This window comes from Lates calcarifer, linkage group LG6, assembly GCF_001640805.2.
Source record: "Lates calcarifer isolate ASB-BC8 linkage group LG6, TLL_Latcal_v3, whole genome shotgun sequence".
Lineage (NCBI taxonomy): Eukaryota > Metazoa > Chordata > Actinopteri > Centropomidae > Lates > Lates calcarifer.
Window position 1 is genome coordinate 16,642,090 of NC_066838.1, and position 19,898 is coordinate 16,661,987.

At 42.1% G+C, this 19,898-nt stretch overlaps 1 protein-coding gene across 2 annotated transcripts in view; it reads left to right on the forward strand.

The window, feature by feature from the left end:
• The window catches only part of samd10b (sterile alpha motif domain containing 10b), a 46,406-nt gene continuing 26,508 nt past the window's right edge, over positions 1 to 19,898 (forward strand). Inside the window, exons 1-2 of one of the 2 annotated variants that reach the window (XM_018686064.2) lie at positions 1 to 94; positions 526 to 822. In XM_018686064.2, coding sequence (XP_018541580.1) covers positions 810 to 822 — 13 coding nt within the window. In that variant the 5' untranslated portion in view covers positions 1 to 94; positions 526 to 809. Of the gene's footprint in view, positions 95 to 444; positions 823 to 19,898 lie in introns of those variants that run through there. The other variant, XM_018686063.2, reaches the window with a different exon arrangement.

Consider the following 19,898-nt stretch of genomic DNA (forward strand, 5'->3'; position numbering starts at 1 on the left):
AAGAGGTTAGAATACTCAATGGCAGCACTACTTCATCCTCTCATGTTGGACTGAGGGCAGACTGGACGCTACAGTGTCAGAATCGCCTCTTGAGGTATAAACATAGACTCTAAATAAAAAGGGTAGTAAGTTGTAGCCTGTTGTGGGACAGGATGGGCTGAAGCTAGCTGGTTAGCATGCTAACTTCTTTAGATATCTGCAACGTTTTGTAAGGGTTATTTCATTATATTCTGTTGATAATTTTAGTTAATTTTTAAATGTTTTAAAGTTTTACATTGAACTTCATTTAATGAATCATGTTGGTAGTTATAACAGAGTTTACTGCTTTTCCTTGGATAATTTTGAATTTAAAAAAAGACTCCAACTAATGGGACCCTCTATTGGTTGCCATAATGATAAAATGGGGCGTGTTTGTGTTTATGCATGAGAGAGGGAGAGAGCGTGAGAGAGAGAGAGTAGTTTCTCGTCTGTATCTAGTAACAGCTGGTGTCGGGGCGTAATGACCTTTTGTCTCCCGGCGCTCAGGTACGGAGAGAGGGGGGCGGAGATTCGGAAGGAGCCGCTTCATATCGGACTGGTCCCGGCGTCCCGGACAACAAATGGCCGTGAACCGACAGAGAGGAAGAGTGTGATCTAGGTTTCTTTTCTCTCCGCGTGGCTACGGCTGAAGAGCTGCCTCCATGCTCACATAGTAGGTTAGAGAGGGCAAGAAGCGCTCTTTATCCTCACACTCAGTACATTTTATCCGTCTAGCAGAAGAATGGGAGAGTCCTGTTGACACCACGGAGAGATACACACTGAGACCGACTATGGCTGTGGACGGTAAGAGCGCTCACTATGCCTTTCACTGAAGCATCGTAACAAGCCTCACAATATTCATACAGGGACTTAATGTTCAATAATGAGTTCGTGGTGACATTACAGTACTTTGAGATTTAAAAAAAAAATCTCATATTAAACCACAGAAATATTTTCATGCAGTATTTCCAGCATGTGCTTATTCTGACATTTAATGATTATAAGAGGGAGTTAAGGGGTTTATCAAAAGCGTTTATGCTGTAAGCTGCAGTATATATATATATATATATATACACACACACACTGTGCTATATTTATACATTCCTTGATTTGGGGATAACCTACATTATCCTCACCAAAAATAAATCATCAAAGTTGTGTCTGACAGGATTTCAAATGCTGTCAAGATGAAGAGCAAAGGCTTTTTTCACCTTAAGGTTAACTTGAATTTGACATAATCCACTCTGAAACTTATCAGTGTGATCCATGCAGTCAAGTAAAGCTGAGAAGCAAAGACAGATAAGTATTTCATTGATGCCATGTTTGGAATATTTTCATATTTATTGCAGTGAAGTAGCTTACAAATGCTTTGGTTTACTGGAAAGAGAACTATACTGCAAGTTCAGTGCTTCCCATGGTCTGTTTGTACTTTATGGTCTATATTTGTGGGCCAGCACCTGGCTCACCTGGATAAATCACTGGCAGCATTCAACTCGGGAACATAACAGTGAGGCAGCATTCTTTGTTCATCATGCTTTTGTTTGACTAATGATGGAGATACAATGGTGTAAACAGATGTGCCCTTTTATACAAAAATAAATATCATGTTCTTCTGATATGTATGAAATCTAAAGAGAGGACACCAGGAGTTGACTAGGGAGTGTTTTGTTTGTTAGTTATGTTCTTATGGTAGTTTTAATAGTATTGTAAGCAAACCCATAATCAAACTCTCTCCCCAAAGTCCACCCAAAATATCTTATCTACTCTTAAACAAATCCAACCCCACCCAAAAAACTGAATTAGTCCTACGTAAATACAAATTTGCTATGAAAAAAAGGAGAATCATTTTTCATAGTGTAGACTTGGAAAATATATTTTTCTCTTTTGTATGTTTGGATTAGGGCTGCAGCTAACAATTATTTGCACTGTCAGAAAAAAATTATATATTTAGAAAAATAGTGAAAACTTTTCTAAAGCCTAAGATAACATCAAAGTGCCTGTTTTGTGTGAGCAGCAGGACAGAACCAAAAGATGTTCACGTCATGATGATAAGAAAAGCAGAAAACCATCACATTTAAGAATCTGAAAACAGAAAATGTTTTGGTTAGTTGTGCTTGAAAAATTGCAGAAACGTTTTCAATTATCAACATACTGTAGTTACTGATCTTATATTGATTGATTGGTTGATTAATTGTAGGATCCAAACTTGGGTCAGCAGTTTGCATTTCATAAAAAAACTCCAAATTTCTGTGAGTGCATATTGAAATTGATCAGAAGAGGCCACATTTTATGCATCCTTGGCTTTCTAGAAATGTCTTCGCTGCTTCCCCAGCTTCAGGGGACAAAACCGATTAGCCATTAATACACTGTGCATGAAAAGCTCTTCAGCATTTTTTGGATTGTTTGCGCTGTTGTTGTTGTTGTCCTGCCCCTTTCTCTTTCCTGTGTTCGGCCGGCTTGTGTTTGCTCCAGGCTAAATCACTTAAGTGAAGCCTAATCAGAGCCTCTCTCTGCTCAAGGGCAATAATGTGTGTGTGAGAGCATCAGTGTAGTGCCAAGTGTGTTTCCCATCTGTCCTCTGTCTGCTGAAGCAGGTTAGCTCTTCATTAGCATGACTGCAGGTAGGACACTCACAGTCAGATATGCATATATGCCCAGTGACACATTGGGCTATCTATAATTAATCCATAGTTTACTTAAGCATCATTAATTTACTCAGTGCCTTGGGGCCTGACGCCACCCTGACAGTGTGCTGTACCACTTAAACTTTAATGAGTGTTGGTCCAAAAAGACTGTGGCACTGTTTGAAGACACACACAGGGCTTGATTTACAACCTGTGGTGATGACTAAGACCAGAGATCTCTATGCTTTACTACTGTGATTTTGAACTATTTGAAATGTTTTATGCTATTCGATACAGAACTGAGTAACTGTTAACTGTTTGTGGTAATATAATAATTTAAAAAGTTAAATCTGTAATGGAAAATAGACACAAAAATCCCTCACTGCAGCCTCAAAATGAAGTGGCAGCAAAATCAAACTAGTCCATACTTTGCCAAGGGACATCCTGGATCCCAGGTTGTTAACTGTCACTGTTAACAACCTGGTACTGTAGGTGGTACATTCCAGGAATGTACAGGATAATAGCTGAGTTGATTTGTAACGTTTGCATTGATTTCCATTTGTCAGGAGGTTGCAGTTTCATTGTTAGGTGGGCTGTCAGCTACAAGCCTGTGACACTATCAATTACAAGGGGTGATATGCATTTTAAATGGTATAATAGACATTTTTGTTTCATCTTCATGTAAATTGCAGAGAGAATTACATTTTCCTCCTTGCTGCCTGCTTGCACAGCGAGTCACGCCATATAATTATGTTCCCCTCCATGTTTGGCTATTCAGAGAGGATGAAATTCATCAGATGTTTGCTTAAATCGCCCAGGACATCTGGCTGTATTGTCATATCTGAGATAAGCAGGCATACAAATGATGCTACTCGGTCATTGTGTTGTCCAGTACACAGCATCCAGGAGCAAGGGATTTTTTTCACAGGAGGAGGCTAGCGAGAGCAGCGTGGTTTATCCCCTGTTCACATCAGGAATAAGCACGGGGGCAAACCCCAGTTTGTGAGCATGTGCTTGCATGTGTGTCCACTCCAAGAGGCAGGCCTGGCTGAGCTCAGCACGCAGGAGGAAATCCAAAGATTCAGGGCTGGTTGCTGAGGATGCCAGGGTGGCTTCCAACCATCCATATACTGCTAGACGTATGCACACACAAAGCAAGAAGGGAGCTGCCTTGCTCACCATCAGCCTGACAGGCCCACATGTAGACGAGCACACAGCTGGATCTCGGTCCAAAAACAACCCAGCTATTTATCTCAACCCCCATGTCTCTCTGTACATGTGGGTAGACAGTCCACTGTAGGAGGGGTGATGGAGTGTATTCACTGCCTTCATGATGGACATGTGAGTGGGAAGGAAGCTAACAGATGTGGAGAAATGTGTATACAGTCGGTGTCTCTTAATAAAAGAAGATTTAATAGGATTTTCTTCCTTAAAGGACACTGAAATGACACAAAAATTAAAAGCACAGATGCCTCTTTTATTACTGGCATTAGAAGAGAATATATGGTGGATTTCTTGCTTGTAATCATATTAGCAACCATAATTTTATCACAAAATAACAAAACAAAATGTACAGCTGTCTATCTTTTCTTGTTGAGTAATGCATTTTGTTGTGTTAAGCCGAGGAACTGTTATGGTTAACCCTTCCCTCGAAACCTCCACAGCACACAAACACACCCTTTCTTCTGATCAGGTCAGGCAGTCGTCTGCTCAGTCTACTGTGAAATAATTGCCCCTTTCCAGTGGGGCGCTCCTGCTATACCACAGGATTTCAGTCTGTGTGTGTGTGCTCATGTGAGTGTGTGCATGTGTTTTGGTCCATGTGTGTGTTTATATTTGTGTGTGTGAGCATGCAGATGAAGCAGAAGGAGAGCCAACACCTCAGTGGGTGCCTGGGCGGGATGACTGTGGGGGGAGTGTTTACACAGACAAATACACCCTTTGTTGTTTTTCCTGGCTTGCTTTACGTCGCCTGCTGGAGACAGGGACCGTTTGGTGCATTTGGTGTCAGAGCCAAATGTGTTTCTGGCCTCTGTAGTAAAGTAATATGGTAATAGTGTGTTAACCCTCTCAGTTACAGTGGCGCAACGGGGGTTATACAGTGATTTTGCTTGTGTGTGTGCGTGCTGGAGAGCATGCAAGCTGTTAACCTCTCTCCTGTGTCCATCATCATCCCCTGCTTCCCCACAGCAGGGAGTGTGTCACTCAATATAATGCACAGAGAATCCTCTTGAACTCACACATACACACACACCCTGCTGTCATCCATCATCAACTCGCTGATCCACCGCAGCTCTGCAGCTGCACCTGGCCTGAGCCTGTGGATCTTAGGCTCACAGAGAGAGGAATAAAGACAAAGTGGACAGAGGGGAAGAGGATACAGAGAGATATGTGTTTGTATAAAGTGTTACTGGGTCTGAAATTCTCAAAATGTATTAACAAGGGCCTTGAAAAGTTCTCATATTGGTTGGTCAGTTAATCAACATCTTAAAGAATGTTTTTTTTTTTTTTTAAATTACAACTCAGGTCTTATTTTCAGAGTTTTTTCATTTCTACTGGTACTGATAGTACTATAAGACCAAAAGTGAGTGCACCTGAAATGTTGAAGCAGGAAATAAATCTGTAAACTGACTGTGATGGATGTTTGCAGCAGAGAGTTAAGGTAATAATTTTAGCTTGCTTTTGTTTTCTCTTCCAAATAAGTTTGGTTAAACTGTAAGTTTGTTCCAAACCAGTATGATCCTGTGACTGCTTACTATACATGTCTAACAGTGTTGCCACATTTCCAGATCTTGGTTATTACACTGGTGAGAACAAGGTGATTAGCACCAATAGGAAAGATGGACAAAGCCACAGAAACAAGACCAAAGTTTAAATAAACAGAAATTATCCTTAAAGGAACTTATGTGTAACACTGTATCTCAGGGTGAGGGCACTTAGACTGCTCCTTATAATAGTAATACAATAATCAACATCCATTAGAGTGCTTTATTGATGGAGGAGAACATTTTCAATGAGTTATTGATCTAATGGATTTGTCAAGTGGCCATCCCAGACCAACCGCCAACTGCTTTGACATCTGACCCAGCATGTTGGACTAGGGTGGACAAAGGACGATTTAGTGGATAAACATTTACACACATGTCCTGCATCCCCCTCAGTGATTGATGAAGTGGTAAAAGAGGAGAAGCCAGCTCCATTATAATTCATCAGTGGATTAAAGGGAACGCAGTGTGGTGGATTTGGGATTCTGTTCGGAGGCGTCATACTTCAACTGCCTCATCCGGTCTGCCCTCGCCACTAACCTTGCCATCCCTTTCATACTTGCAGAAATGACAAGGCCTCACCGTTCTGATCCAGTGCCCTTGTCCCGGGTCCGACTTCTCCTCCCCACCCGGCCGCCCCCCCTTTCCTACCCCCTCTCCTTCCTCCTTCCTCTCCCTGAATTAGAGTGCGCACAGGCCCATATCCAATTTCTCTTCTTTAATTAGCCTTCTGCACAGGGACAGGGATCAAGGGAGAGGGGCTGAAAGGGTGTAGGGATGGATGAAAAAAAGAGATGTAATTTTTCTGAAGGATTGCACTAATTAGGTATAATTTCATACAGGGGTTGTGTCCCACATGCACCGCCCTGTTGTTACTTACTGACTTAATACACATAAACTCAATCACTATCTCTCTCCCTCTCTTCTTCGCTGTATTTTTTTCCTCCCACGCATGCCTAATCAATGTAATCAATTTGTTTTGGCCTTTCAGATAAAGCATTTGTGTACTTTTATTATAGTCTGTAATTATGTTAGTGGAATTGTAATGACTCAATTTACCATTTATGAATATTGTCCATTGTTGCTCCCCATCATTACCATCTGTCCTGAGAAAATGAGATAGCGGCAAACTTGATGAGGCCATGTTCCGCTAATATCTTATGTCCTCAGTCTCATCCTTGGCCAGATGTCTTTCAGCCGGCAGTTTGAAGGAGAGCAGTCAACCTCTTCCCCCCACTCGCTATCCTTCCCATTAGAGTCTGCTAAACAAACAGTCTAATTAAGTGTGGCCTTGTGCGATAGGGTAAGCTTGGAGCTTTTCACTCTTTGTTAATAAGTTGGCCTCCTCCTCCTACCAAGTGCCAGGGGTCAGGGGAGCCCATGGTGCAGATTGCCCATTAAACCAAATGGCTAATGGCTCCAGCTACACCCTAACAAGGCATACATCCTTGCACACTCAGGAGCGCAAGTCACGTTCATCCACTCGAAAAGCAATTACACTGCCACTCACAATCTAGTAGCATGATCTCTGGCAGGTTTGATCTGCATGTGAGATAGTTTATATGCATATACAAAAAGACCCAAGTATGTGTGCGCGTGCGCAACTTTGAAATTGAACATGTTTTAGTCTCATTCCGCCCATCGGTCATACCTCTTCCAAAAATAGAAATCAATTTTGCTGTCTGTCCACCCCTCTTATCAGCCTTTTAGCTGTTCACTTTCTCTACGCTCCTCCTCTCGCTGCTCCAGCCTATATTTTACACTTTTTAAAAAAATCATCCTACCACCATACGGCTCACATTCTGTCGTGCTGCAGCTTCTCCATCCGCATTCCTCTGTCTTTTCTCCCTCCCCCCTCGCGCCCTCTCCCCTGATGTGTGTTGTAATAGCGTCCTGCAAATATACAGCTCTGACAGAGTCTGTGGCCTCCTCTGGCTGTCACACTGCTGCTCGAATGGGCCCTCAATTTACCATGTCAATAGGCAGCCAAGTGTCAGCATGTCAGCTCCACAGCTGAGGTGGGGAATAAGAGTTGTTTAAATGCAGCTCAACTCTCTGTGACTCTCTTGAACCCCTGGAACTAATATTCTCACACATTCACTGTTTTCCATGTTTTCTCTCAACTGAGCATTTATTCACATATTGCAGAGATTTATAATGTGCTCAGACTATGTGGATATTTTTGAGTAGTTTAATGTGACATGCAGGTTTGTGTTTGTGCTTAGACATAATCTGATTTTCTGCCTTTCAGTCACAAATAAGAACTGACTCTGACTCTGATTTTCTTAATGTCACAGCCCAGAAAATGTCCTGGAGGCTGAACAGAAGAGATCCCTTTTAGCCTAAATGTAACGCACTACCTCATGTGCTCCATCCTGACTTCCTATTAAATGATTCATTCCCAGAAAGAGATTGCAGCTATGATGCCAAAGTCAGTCTCTTATACAACATCCAGGGCTCATATTTAAAGATGAAGACTTGATTTGGAATCCTAGATCTTGTGAAAGTATAGCTGAAATCCCTTTTTCTAGATGTCATTGTTTTTCTTTTTACCCTTGTTTTCTCTGGATTTGTGGCTGCTTTAATCTTTTACTTTAGTCTTTTGCCTTCTTTAAGTCAAGTGGTGGGAAAACTGGCTGTGACTCTATACGCTCTTTGTGTACGATAATGCTCTTTTGAGCGTCTGCACCCTTTTGACCTGATTTTGTTGAAATCCACTGAGACATGTGGCAGTTGTACCATATCCGTATAGATTAGGAGGGATTTGTCCCATAAGAGTCGGAGATTGAGGCAGCGGCGTAGATGCCTAAGTGCTGCATTGGTCGCGAAGGCCGTGGGACTGACAGAAAGAAAAACCCTGCCGTGATAAATGTACAGCCATGTGGTTTTTGACTCTGTACAAGCACCTGGGGTATTGTCAGACTACTGCAGACCTTGACAGTTGCTTCAAGAAATAAACAGCCATCAGTTTGTCCAAATATATCGCCTTAAAAGCAGTTATTCCTTCTCATTCCACTTCATCTGGTTTTGTCTTGCCCTCTGGTCCTGTTGCGATGCTTTTATGGAACTTTGCCCCAGAAATAGTTGTTATATTGAGCTAGGAATGACAGACGTTAAAATGGAAGCAAGACCAAACTATTGTTGCAGGAGGCAGCCAAGATTACCAGCCGTCAGTCAGAGTTAGTGGGGGCGGGCTCTAAGCTGTCATCCCAGCGTTTCCGTCTCGCCCTACATATCAGGTCACTGGTGCTCTGCAGGCTTTGGGTCTTGGCAGAAGCAAACACACACACGCACATACACAGACACACATTCATCTACACACATAGCTTGATCTACATACATACAGTTCATGCACTCAAGTGCATGGGTGTACACATTTGCACTGGCGAGCTGAGTCACTGACTGTGGCATAGAGAAAGGTTTTCATCTGGGAATAAAAACTGACACAAGTCACGTATTCAGTTTGCAAGGAACTCTGTGTCTTCAATAGATGGAATAAAAGCTTTTCAAAATGGATCAGCAGAGATGAGACAGATTTTTGCAAACTTTTAAAACCGGTTTATAATATAATGCATAATGGGTGACAGCAGAGAAAAGCACAGTCACTGTACTGAGGGATATTGGGTTAGATGAGCTTGAGGTGCAGCTAATTTGGTTTAAAGTGAAATAATTAAGCATTAGATAATAAAGCTCTTCTCTCTTGTCCTCTCTCATCTAAAGTGAAAATGGCCCACAATAAGCTAGTACATTAATGTGAGTAGATGTAATGGCACAGACATGGGTGTGTGTGTTTGTGTGTGTGTGTGTGTGTATGTCTGTGACATAGAAGAGAGAGATGTGGGGTTGCTCATGCATGTGCTATTAATGCCCCATTGTTAACATGATGTGTCTGTGGGATAATTGGAGTGTGTTTAAGTTTGTGGTGTGTGTGTGTGTGTGTGTGTGTGTGTGTGTCTGTGTGTGTGTGAGTGTCTGTGATGTCGGAGTAGCTGGGTGATAATAAGGAAATGGTTCAGTGGACTGGAAGAGAGAGTAGGAATGAGAGCTGGTCTGGCACTGCTATGTTGGAACCGAATTGCTGAAATCAGTGTGACACACACCATGAGAAGTGGCAGTGTCAGTGTTAACAAGCCACTATACACACACACACACACACACACACACACAGAGAGAGAGAGACCCAATGACACACAGGCACAAACACTGAGGTTGATAAATTGGTGGGTCTCTATGAGGAGCCCAGAGCAGTTTCTACTACATTGTGCTGTCTGTGAAACATCTGGCATCATTAGAAGTCAACATTAGGGAAGTTATCTATGGAGAGCTAATAGTGTTTGAAAATCTGACATTGATAGGGTGCTGTGATTTATTTGCCCTGGAAAATGGGTAAAGGAAGTTGGTTCTAAATCACCTAATTATATAACTGTAGTGATTGTTTGTCAAAAGATTTACTATTGTAGCTGTGGTAGGCTGTTCAGTTGAGTCATATTGTTGCAGGATCAAATTCACAGAGCAACAGGCACAGAAATATTCATTTGATGCTAGTTCTGTATAGGATAAGAATCTTGCTGTGTACTTGTGATATGATGCAGTGTTATGTGATCAGTCTCAGACAGAACCATAACTAATGAGGGTTTTTGAATATTAAATGAATAAAATGTCAGAAAAAGGCAATACCCATGACAGTGCCTAAAAACCCCACCTGTAAATTACCAGGCCAGTTCATACCCATTCAGTGTTCAGCTGAGAAAAGCAACAAATCCTCACATTGTAGAAGCTGGAACTTCAGCATCTTGGAAAATGCTTATCTGTTTTCTTGAAGAGAGCTAGATTAGAACACTGATAATTGGTACCTATTTTCAAATCTTGTCTGTATGATAAATATAAAACTGCAGCCAGTGGATTGTTAATATCATAGACTGATAACAGGGGGAGAGAGAGCTAGCCTGGGTGTATACAAAGGAAAAATAAATAAATCTGCAGTACAAGCACCTCTAAAGCTTTCTAATTAGCATGTTATATCTTGTTTGTTTACTCTGTGCAAAACATGAAATGTAAAAACAACAGGAAATAGTTCCACAAATTTATTTTTTCATCCTGGTTTTTGTATGGATTGAACAAACAAGATAATGTGTTAATATAGAGGTGCTGGGAGGGTATTTTCCCTTGCCTCCAGTCTCTATCCTAAGCTAAGTGAATCACCTGCTGGTTCTAGATTGATATTTAGTGCACAGACATGAAGCCTTTTCCCTCATACTCAAAAAAGAAAGTGTAAGGAAATAAGCAAATTTCCTAAAATGTTGAACTGTCTTTAAGATAAAAGACAAGTAAGAAAAGTATGGTAAGTGGGTAAAAAAGGGGGGTAAGAAAAAGCAGAGAGATGAATGAAAGATGTGTGTTCAGAGAAATGGATTAAGGCAGAATGGGAAGTAGAAGAATCCCTTGAGATCTTTTGGCCTGGACATGCAAGTCCTGCTGGGACTTTATGTGTATTGATGAGTGTGTTGGTCTGCATGTGTGCATAAGGGCTACAAAGAGCTTTAATTCCCTTCCCTTTTTCATCCCAAACTGCCCACTTTGCACCAGCTGCTGTCTGCTACATTACCTGACAACACGGCCTCAGGAAACCATGTGAGTGAGCAAGAAGAAGTATGTGTGTGTGAGGAGGAGGAGAGGTAATTGGCATGTCCATCTGACTGAAAGGCCTGGGCAGTGCAGGAGTGGAGCTGATAACATGGCAATTAAGCCAAGAGAGACAGACCCCCAATCAGCACAGCATGCCGCTTAGACCCACAGAGACAGGTAGGACTGCAGGGAGTGAATACAGAGACAGGGAGAATGGGCCAGTGCCCCCAGGTGTGAGCTAATTTGTCTCGCTGTTAGACTGAAAACAAGGAAGCTCCTGACGGGCTTGTACCAGACATGGCTTACTGTATTGTGCACACCAACCATTCACTCTCCCACTGAAGACACCTGCTGCCGCTGCAGCTGTTGAAAGAATCTCAGATTTGTTGCATCCTTTTTCTCAAACTCAAACCACACACTTTAAAAAGAAGTAGAGTGCTGACAAAGTTTCTGGGGTTTACATCTTTTGTTTCCTGTTGAAATAATCTTTGGAATGCATGGAGGAAATAGAGCAGATGTAGTTTACGTCTCTGTTTGATAGCTTTTGCCAGTGGCGGTGCTGCGATTCTCCACTCACCTGTCTCAGTAGTATTGCCTAAGCCTCTCTGTGTGGCCCCCTGCCACAACCTTTACATCTTCTACCTGTCTCTCTTTCTCTCTGCTTTCCCTCCCTTTGGGAAAGATTAGAGGCAGCTGCCTGGATCATATCACACGGGTGCACAACAAACTTTAAAAACTTAACAGCTCTGAGTCATATTTCAGCTGGCTGACAGAAGTAATGCCACCACCACCACTGCTACTGCCACCACTGCCACAGCTACCACTACCACAGACTTGCCATCTCTAATCATTCATGCTGCATAAAAACTACAAACCAACTCCCTGTCTGCAATTTTCATTCTCCCCCTGTCTATCTCAGCTTCAAATTCATTTCCACATTTCCCTTCTCTTTTCTTGCTGTCTGTTTACCTCTCAGCTTCTGTGGAGTATTAACTTTTATCTTTTTTTTTTTCCCCCACCAGCTCCCCGCCCATTCTATAAGCCTATTTCCTCCTCTTTTCATTCCTCTTTATCTTCTTTTATCCCCTCATCCTGGTCTCTTTGTGTGGATGTGCGGATGGTGTAGAGCAGATTATCAGCTAACTCTCACAACGGTCATTTATTCACTTCATTGTTTGCAAACCCCTCAGTGCTCAATAACCTTTGTGTTTGTTTGTGCGAGTGCATGTGTGTTTGTGTGTACTTATACGTTTCGGTGCCATCGACTGGTTGTTATTTTTGACACGCTACATTACTCAGACATTTCTTCTCTAATATGTCACCGAGGATTATGAGCACTGACATACATGCACAAACAAAGTAAGGGTACTCGGGTGATAGTCATGGCTTGAGGACACTCAATAAAGTATTGAGTGCTGAACAACCCCACATCCCATTCTCTCACCAGGCCACAGCGTGAGTGCACCGCATCGATTTACAGACCACATGTGACAATCACAATGAACTGTAGTCCATTCCCATCACCATAGGCCAGTGTGTGTGTGTGTGTGTGTGTGTGTGCGCCAACTTATACCCAGACTCCACTCGGTTCACTCTGGGGAAGCTTAACCTCCACAGATGGCAGCCATCTCCTTGTAGGCAAATGCAAGGAGTTATAATGTGTGAATATAAGGAGCTGGTTTCTCTATGGTCAGCAGACAGAGTGTGTTGGATCCGTGCCGGACAGCCCTGCAGGCTCTCACTGAAGGTATTTGTGCTGTGAACTCAACAAGCTAGCATGCTACATTTTGCTTGTGCAAATTGCCTCTTTGGTTTCAGCTTAGAGGAAAAAAGATAATGATAAAACCTGTTTGTCTGATTGCTTCAATCACTTTTGGGTTCATTAGCAGACCATCTGGCTTATAGCATGCAGTTCCAAATGATCAGCTTAAATTGCACTTGAATTCAGAAGATTATGTTTTGATATTGAAATCCATGCAGACATTGTTTTTGTGATAACCTGCTAAATTACTAATTTCCTGCCATTAATTCGGCGTGCGCCTTTATCAAGGCTGTTTCACTAAGATGGAAATGGGAGTATTAATATTTTGTATTCAAACATCCGTTAATTCAGACAGAACATTTTGCCAGTCAGGGGAACAGATGTAAACAAACACTAAATATTTAAAAAGCCAATCTTGCCTAAGCTGAGAAGTTATGTGCTTCTGCTCATTTCATTACCAACATCGTTTTGGATTCTTTCCAGGACAATACAGAGGAGGACAGTCTGCATGACAGACAAACTGTGAGGACATTTTGGATGACAGCATGCACTGAGATTTGAAATCTGAAGAATAATGTGGTATTTTTATGTGACAGCTAAAATGACTGTAATTCAACATACACAGAGGAACACAGTGCCAGTATTTTCTCACTTTGATTTCAAGGAAACATCAGAAATCTCAAATTGTGAATGTGAAAGGCAAAGTATGAAATTTTAGATGGGGATCTTGAGGTCTTGAAATGTATTCAATCATAACAGAGACAATAGAGCAAGAAACTATTTTGATCAGAGAGCTTCTTGCATTTGACCTTTCACAGTTTTAAATTATTCAACCAATCAAACCGGTTACAATTGAGCCTAATCTTTATGCTGCCTGTCTGTGGATGCCACTGCCATGTAAATGTAAAACTATTTAAACATGCATAAAGTTATGCTCTGCCTGCTTGACCTTTTAATGTAATTTTCCTCATTCCGTGCTCTGTCCCATCTGATGCCTCGATCTATTTAGAAGACCTAACCAGGCTAATTTAAATGGATTTGTTGAAGGTTTTCATAATAGCGATAACAGTGTAGAGGGTGTGTGTGGACAGCCTGATCATCTGATTACCTGGCCAGTTAGGCCAGCTTGTAGAATAATAATTCAGTATCTCATAAACAAGATCATGCAGATAAACACAGATAGTGTGCGCCCTTGAAGCCTGTAAAGCTTCATAAGAAAAAAGCTGATGATTTTACTAGATCCACTGTGATGATTATACTATAAATTCATTATGTAAATGCAGCTAACTGGAGCTTGTGCTTCTCTGCTGTATATGGACTGGAGCACAGTTTTCAGGGTCAAAGTAGCTGGATTACAACATATGCATGAAGCAGTTTGTAAGTTCCAATTTCTCCCAAAAATACTAAATGTGTTGATTGTGATGTGATTTTGCTTATCTTAAAAAAAAACAAAACAACTAATTAGCATCACAATTAGCATCTTACTATGAGTGATACCATGTATTTCTGCGCACCACTCAGGATTTTGCGTTGTTTTGCATTGTTTCAAAATGTGAGGACAGTTGTGAGGTTGTTTGCTCTTGTTGCCAGGTCAGTGTCAGTGACTTCCACACTCACACAGTCTTGATAAAGCAGATTAGCTGAATTTTTCAATGTTACATGTTATTGCAGTTAAATAGGAAAAGATACACATACACATACTTAGATCCATGCACTGTTTTACACTTTATCTTCTGAGCTTTGTCACAATCAGACCCTCATCTAAGTTGTTATGTTATAACACATGTCTAAACTTTCACTTTGATTATTTAGTGATGAATACAGTATATATTGACACAAAAAGACACTTAAACTTAAATAATAATAAATAATTAAAACAAAAAATAAGTTAGTTGCTTATTTACACATCCAGCATCTGAATGACAGTATAATTCATTTGCAGTCATGTTTATTGTTTTTTAGCTACTGTTTTCTACTATGTTTACCAGCATTGTCCCCATATTCTATTTAGTGCTGAGCAGGTATTGTACAGAGGGGTTTTTATAGATTTTCTGCTCAAAGCAGCTGCTTGCTGCGGCCAAAAACGGTGCTACGAGAGTAGTGAGAGTGAACTGGAACAGTAAAGTTTTGGGCTAGACAGCTTAACAATGAACTGTGACTCCATGTAAAGCTCCATAAAGCTGCAGGGATCAGGTGATAATGTAGGAGACCCCTTTCACATGGTCACAATGTTTTCACATTGTCTTGCCAGGAGAAAAATCAGTGAATACATTTGAGTCTTGTTCTAGTGTACATGGATGGAGAAAGCTGGTTACTCATATTCATATCCCCTGTATTCTGTATATGATCATAGCAATATGAAGATCGTCTGAGTTAAGATGTGTCTTTGATTCCTTGGCAACTCATACATACTGAGTTACCTCAACAGTGAACACAGCTTGGTTTGTTTAGCTTTCCCATCTAATCTAATGTAAAACAAGATTTTCAGTTTAATTTCAGCGTCATTACATTGCTTATATTACATTTCACTTTCACTTTCAGCTAAATATTACAGCTAGCATTCACAGGTTTCTTAAAACAAGGATACATACAACACATAATCAGAACACAAGATAAGCGAGTTACTAAGTGTGCATGTACAACACTCATTGAACCTGTCTGTTCCCTATTTTGATCGAGCCTGATCACACCTCTCATCCTATTACTCGACCTCCTTCCTCCTCCTCTCTTCTCTTCTGACATTCTCTCTGAATTATCGATTGTCAGTGAGATGTAATCTGTCTTTACCATCATGAGGGACTTGGCTGTTAGGAGGAGAAAATAACAGAATCACATGATCTCCATAAACTCGTCTCCTCAGCATTTCACTCCCTCATTCTCCTCCTTCATTTCCGGATGTAATTAATATTAATGTTCTCCCCTGAAGTATAATTTTTCTGCTACACTCCCATTTTGATTCGTCATCTTACTTCTTTCTCCATCCCTGTCTCCATTCCTAAGTTCACCCAGGGCTTCATTCCTTCATCCTCTTAAGAGGGCATGACCATGTCAGACCTCTGTATCCTATCTCTTCTCCTGTGTCATTCTTCCTTTTCTTCCTTTTGTGTGAAACATGCAGTGAGTTCCTTTGAGCAGGAGTGGATATGACAGCCAGTGGCCTCGGGTGGAAGAGTTAGGTGGACTGTGTCTGTGTGTGTGCCCTGTGTGTGTGTGTGTGTGTGTGTGTGTGTGTTATCTAAAGTGATCTGTAATTGTATGTTCTCTGACACAGTGATGGATAATCAATAGTTCTGTCTGTCTCTATGGAAGTGCGGTAGGGGCCAGACAGAGTGGAGGGTAAGAGAATAAAAGTCATCCTGTCCTCAGTGCTGGACCTTCGTTTTTTTTTTGTTTTTTTTTCACAGCACTGCCTAAAGAGAGGAAGCCAAGGTCAGCCTGGCATTTCTCACACCAGCCTTTGTTGTTCTCTGCTCTGTGCTCTCAGGGTGCAGATGGACTTCTACACCGACTAGCAGATTCACAAGAGAAATGCCAACTCCACCTGTGTTCTGGGCCGCACTGTGCATTGTGAGCCGTAATTGCCCTGCAGTTTGAATCCAGAATTCAGCCTCTGTCCACATGGCTCACATATACATACACTCTCTGCAGCTTTATACAGGTCCGCTGGCCTAAACGAAAGCAGACAGGGATTATACAGATGTGTGGATATGTGAATCCTCATGCTGGCATCCTGAGTCACATTCACGTATGCATGAGCATGCTGCCGCTCGCTAACGCTCACGCACACACAGCCGTGCGCACAGATTTAGTTGGCTTCTCCCTCGTCTGTGTCCTGATGAGAGTTGGTGTGTTGTTATCTTCAATCAGCCTGCGTCGTGGATGTCCATTGTTTACTCCCATTTCCCTATCTGCGTGTTCCCATGACACTGATAGTTTGTGAAAGGTAAACCTCAGCCCCAGCCTCTGCGACAATGTCTCATGTCAGACTGGATAATAGACCGCAATGCATCATGGGAGAAAAGCCTGAGGTCCTGGGTTTTATATTTATTTTTAAAGCTGCAACCAGATTCTTCACCCGCCCACACACCCCTCACCGTCGCTCTTTCAAAATGGAGTAATTTCATGGCTCATTCCTGAGGTTAAGACCGGGTCTGGTGGAGTGGACGACTTGTAGATAGCCATTTGCTGTACCCCAACATACTATAGAACCAGCAAATCTGGATCAGTGGTAGACGTATTGGTGGAGCTGGCAGCATTGGTCTGTTTGATGCTATATTTGGACTCCAGGTCTAATGTACATTACAGAGGCATGAAATCTGCACGATGAAACTTCACCCCCTTGCAGATTACAGAGGAATGAGAATGAGTGAGTTTTTTTCTCTCCACTTTCATATAAAACTTGCACTGCAAATAGAAATTTTATCTTTGAGTTGAATAAGAGGTGGTCGGCATAGGGAGGGAGTTGGCGCCAATATCATGCTGCTGAAATACACCATGGCACCCTCCCTGTGATGCCTGAAGGTGGATTAGCCAGGCCACTTTCCCCATGAGAGGATGAGGCGAACACACACACACACACGCTCACACACACACACACACTCATGCTGCCCACCGAAGTTGATGCCAAGGTTATGCAAAGATCAAACTTCTCCAAAAAGCCAACACAGCAAAATAGTCCACATGGACTAATTTAGATGCTCTCTTTTTGAGTCAAATGAGTAATGTCCACTGATGCCATGTTAATCTACCGTGGGATTTGGCTTGGAACGACCTTCCAGGGTGCCGTACCTAACAGCTTAATTACCTTTTCAGAAGGGAATACCTCTGAGATTTAGCAGCCACTCTGCGCAGCAGATATGCTGCTCAGTCAAGAGGAGGTGATATGAGGTTACACTTCACTGGGCTGAGTCGTATTGACCTACCTATCCTCTGTGCACAGACACATACACACACACGTACACACACTTACACAAACACCTGTCTGACACTTTGCCCTTGATTTTGGCACCTCTACCACCAACAGCTCTCTCTTTCCTTTTACCTCTTTTCTCTTCATGTGAATCTGACGTTACAGATTCCTGAACTTTTAAGAAAAGCACTCCATCACTGTGAGTCTCATTTCTTTTTCATTCACTGACTGTAACTCAGAAGATACATATCATGCTTTTCGCTTTTCATCCTGCCTCCCGCCATCCACCCTCCATCATCCCTTGTCTTCTCTCCTCTCCCTCTCGACTGGAGGTGATAAAAGTCACCGGCAAGGGCAGCAAGAGATAATACAACACCAGGTAGTGATAAATAGGACAGGGGAGATTTGGCGGTTGTCCCGGCTGATCAAATGCATGTTGAGACAGACAAGAGAAGGTGACAGATAACCCCCTTTTGCTGAATGGTAATCATCCCAGATCACAAAGATCCATTTAAGGAGAGTGAGCTGTAGCACAGCTAAGATCACAGCTAAATCCTGCATTTTCTTTAAGCTCCGTGTTCCTTAAAGCAACCTGCAGAGGCATGCGTTGCAATGTCATTTCAAAAAAGGCGTCAGTAGCACGGTATGGATATTTAATCGCTTTTGGCTGATTCTAAATTCCAAGCCGTATCCTGTGCCAGGAGGTTAAGCTGACTGAGTCCATTAAAGTTCGCAGAACGAGCGCTTTGTCTTCGTTTTATGACTGCTGGAGGTGGCGAGGTCTGGCGATGTGGCAGAGATTGAGATTTCAGTGGAGCTGAGAAGTCGTGATGCTACACTTCATCATTTTAAAAGTGAAGTCTAGAAAGCGTTGGGTGGTCTCTGCCTAATAATTGGAAAGCTCCATCTTTAACAGCTTGTGAAATGAAGTTGTTTCGTGGTCTATTAATGTGCCTCCCCGCCTCGTCCCTGAGCTCTTTTACCTCGATACAGTTTGATCAGTTTACTGTCAGTTTGCGTGGATCAAGAGCTAATTTACAGCACCGCTCTCCCTCTCTCTTTATTGTCTGTCTCACTCTTGCTTGTGGGCTTCCTCTTGTCTCTTTCTGTGAGATTGGCAGGTCTTTAGGGCTGCAAGGCGCTTAGCTTCCCACGTTTCCTCCTCCTGTCTCCTCCCTCCTCAGCCTGACTGGCAGTAATTACATCAGGGTTGGGCCTAGTTTATCCCGACGACCCCAAAGACCTGACAACCAGAAAGAGACCGAGAAACACTGAGAGAGAGAGGGAGAGAGTGAGAGAGAGAGAGAGAGAGAAAGGAAAGAGGGGAAACATAAGGGATGGTGCTGCATAAGAAGATACAAAAGCAGCGACATATAGACACATATAGGAATGCAGGATTGAGGAGCCAGACACGAAAGCGGGGAGAGAAAGCGGTATATCAGGAGAAAGAGGCAAAACAGGTTACACATCAGTGATTCCTGACAGGCCTTTCTTTTTCTTTTTTCATCTCCACCCTCTTTTTTATTCCTCCATCATGGCTGCGTGAACTCTGCATTCACTGTTGCTCACTTGATATGACTTCTGTGTTGAGAAAAAGTGTTTTTTTCCCTCTCTTCTACTCCTCTCATCTGTATCCAGGTGTTTCCCACAAGCCTCTGCTGTCATACAGCAGGCCTCAGTGGTCTGTTGTGCAATTCTAAAATGGAAATATTCCAGGGAGGTTTGTTTTCCCTTGTTGGTGGAGAGAATGGCAGGTTTTACTTGTTTTGTTTGTTTTTAGTATCTTTTTTTTTTTGACAGCATACACCTTAGTTATATCTTCACACCTGTTTACCTTTCCTTTTTATAGAGGGCGTAGCCGTAGGGACAAAAATCACCTAAAGAAAAAAACATACAAGAAGTAAATGGTTGAACATGTTGGAAAGACCTTACATAACTCTACACAGTGAGTTCAAACAAATCCAATCTCTCTTTTTAAACATCCGGTCCCCATGGAGGAGGGATGAAAAGAAATTAAGAGTCATTCGTAGGAGATGAAATGAGGCTTTTCTCAAAGAACGTTCTGACATTGTTCTGTCGTAAAGAGACTTTTTTTTGTATTAAAAAGTAATGAATGCGACATTTATTATGCCTTGTTCCACTTTTAGCTCTTATCATCAGTGATTCTGTCTCTGTCTCAATGACTGAGTTTACAA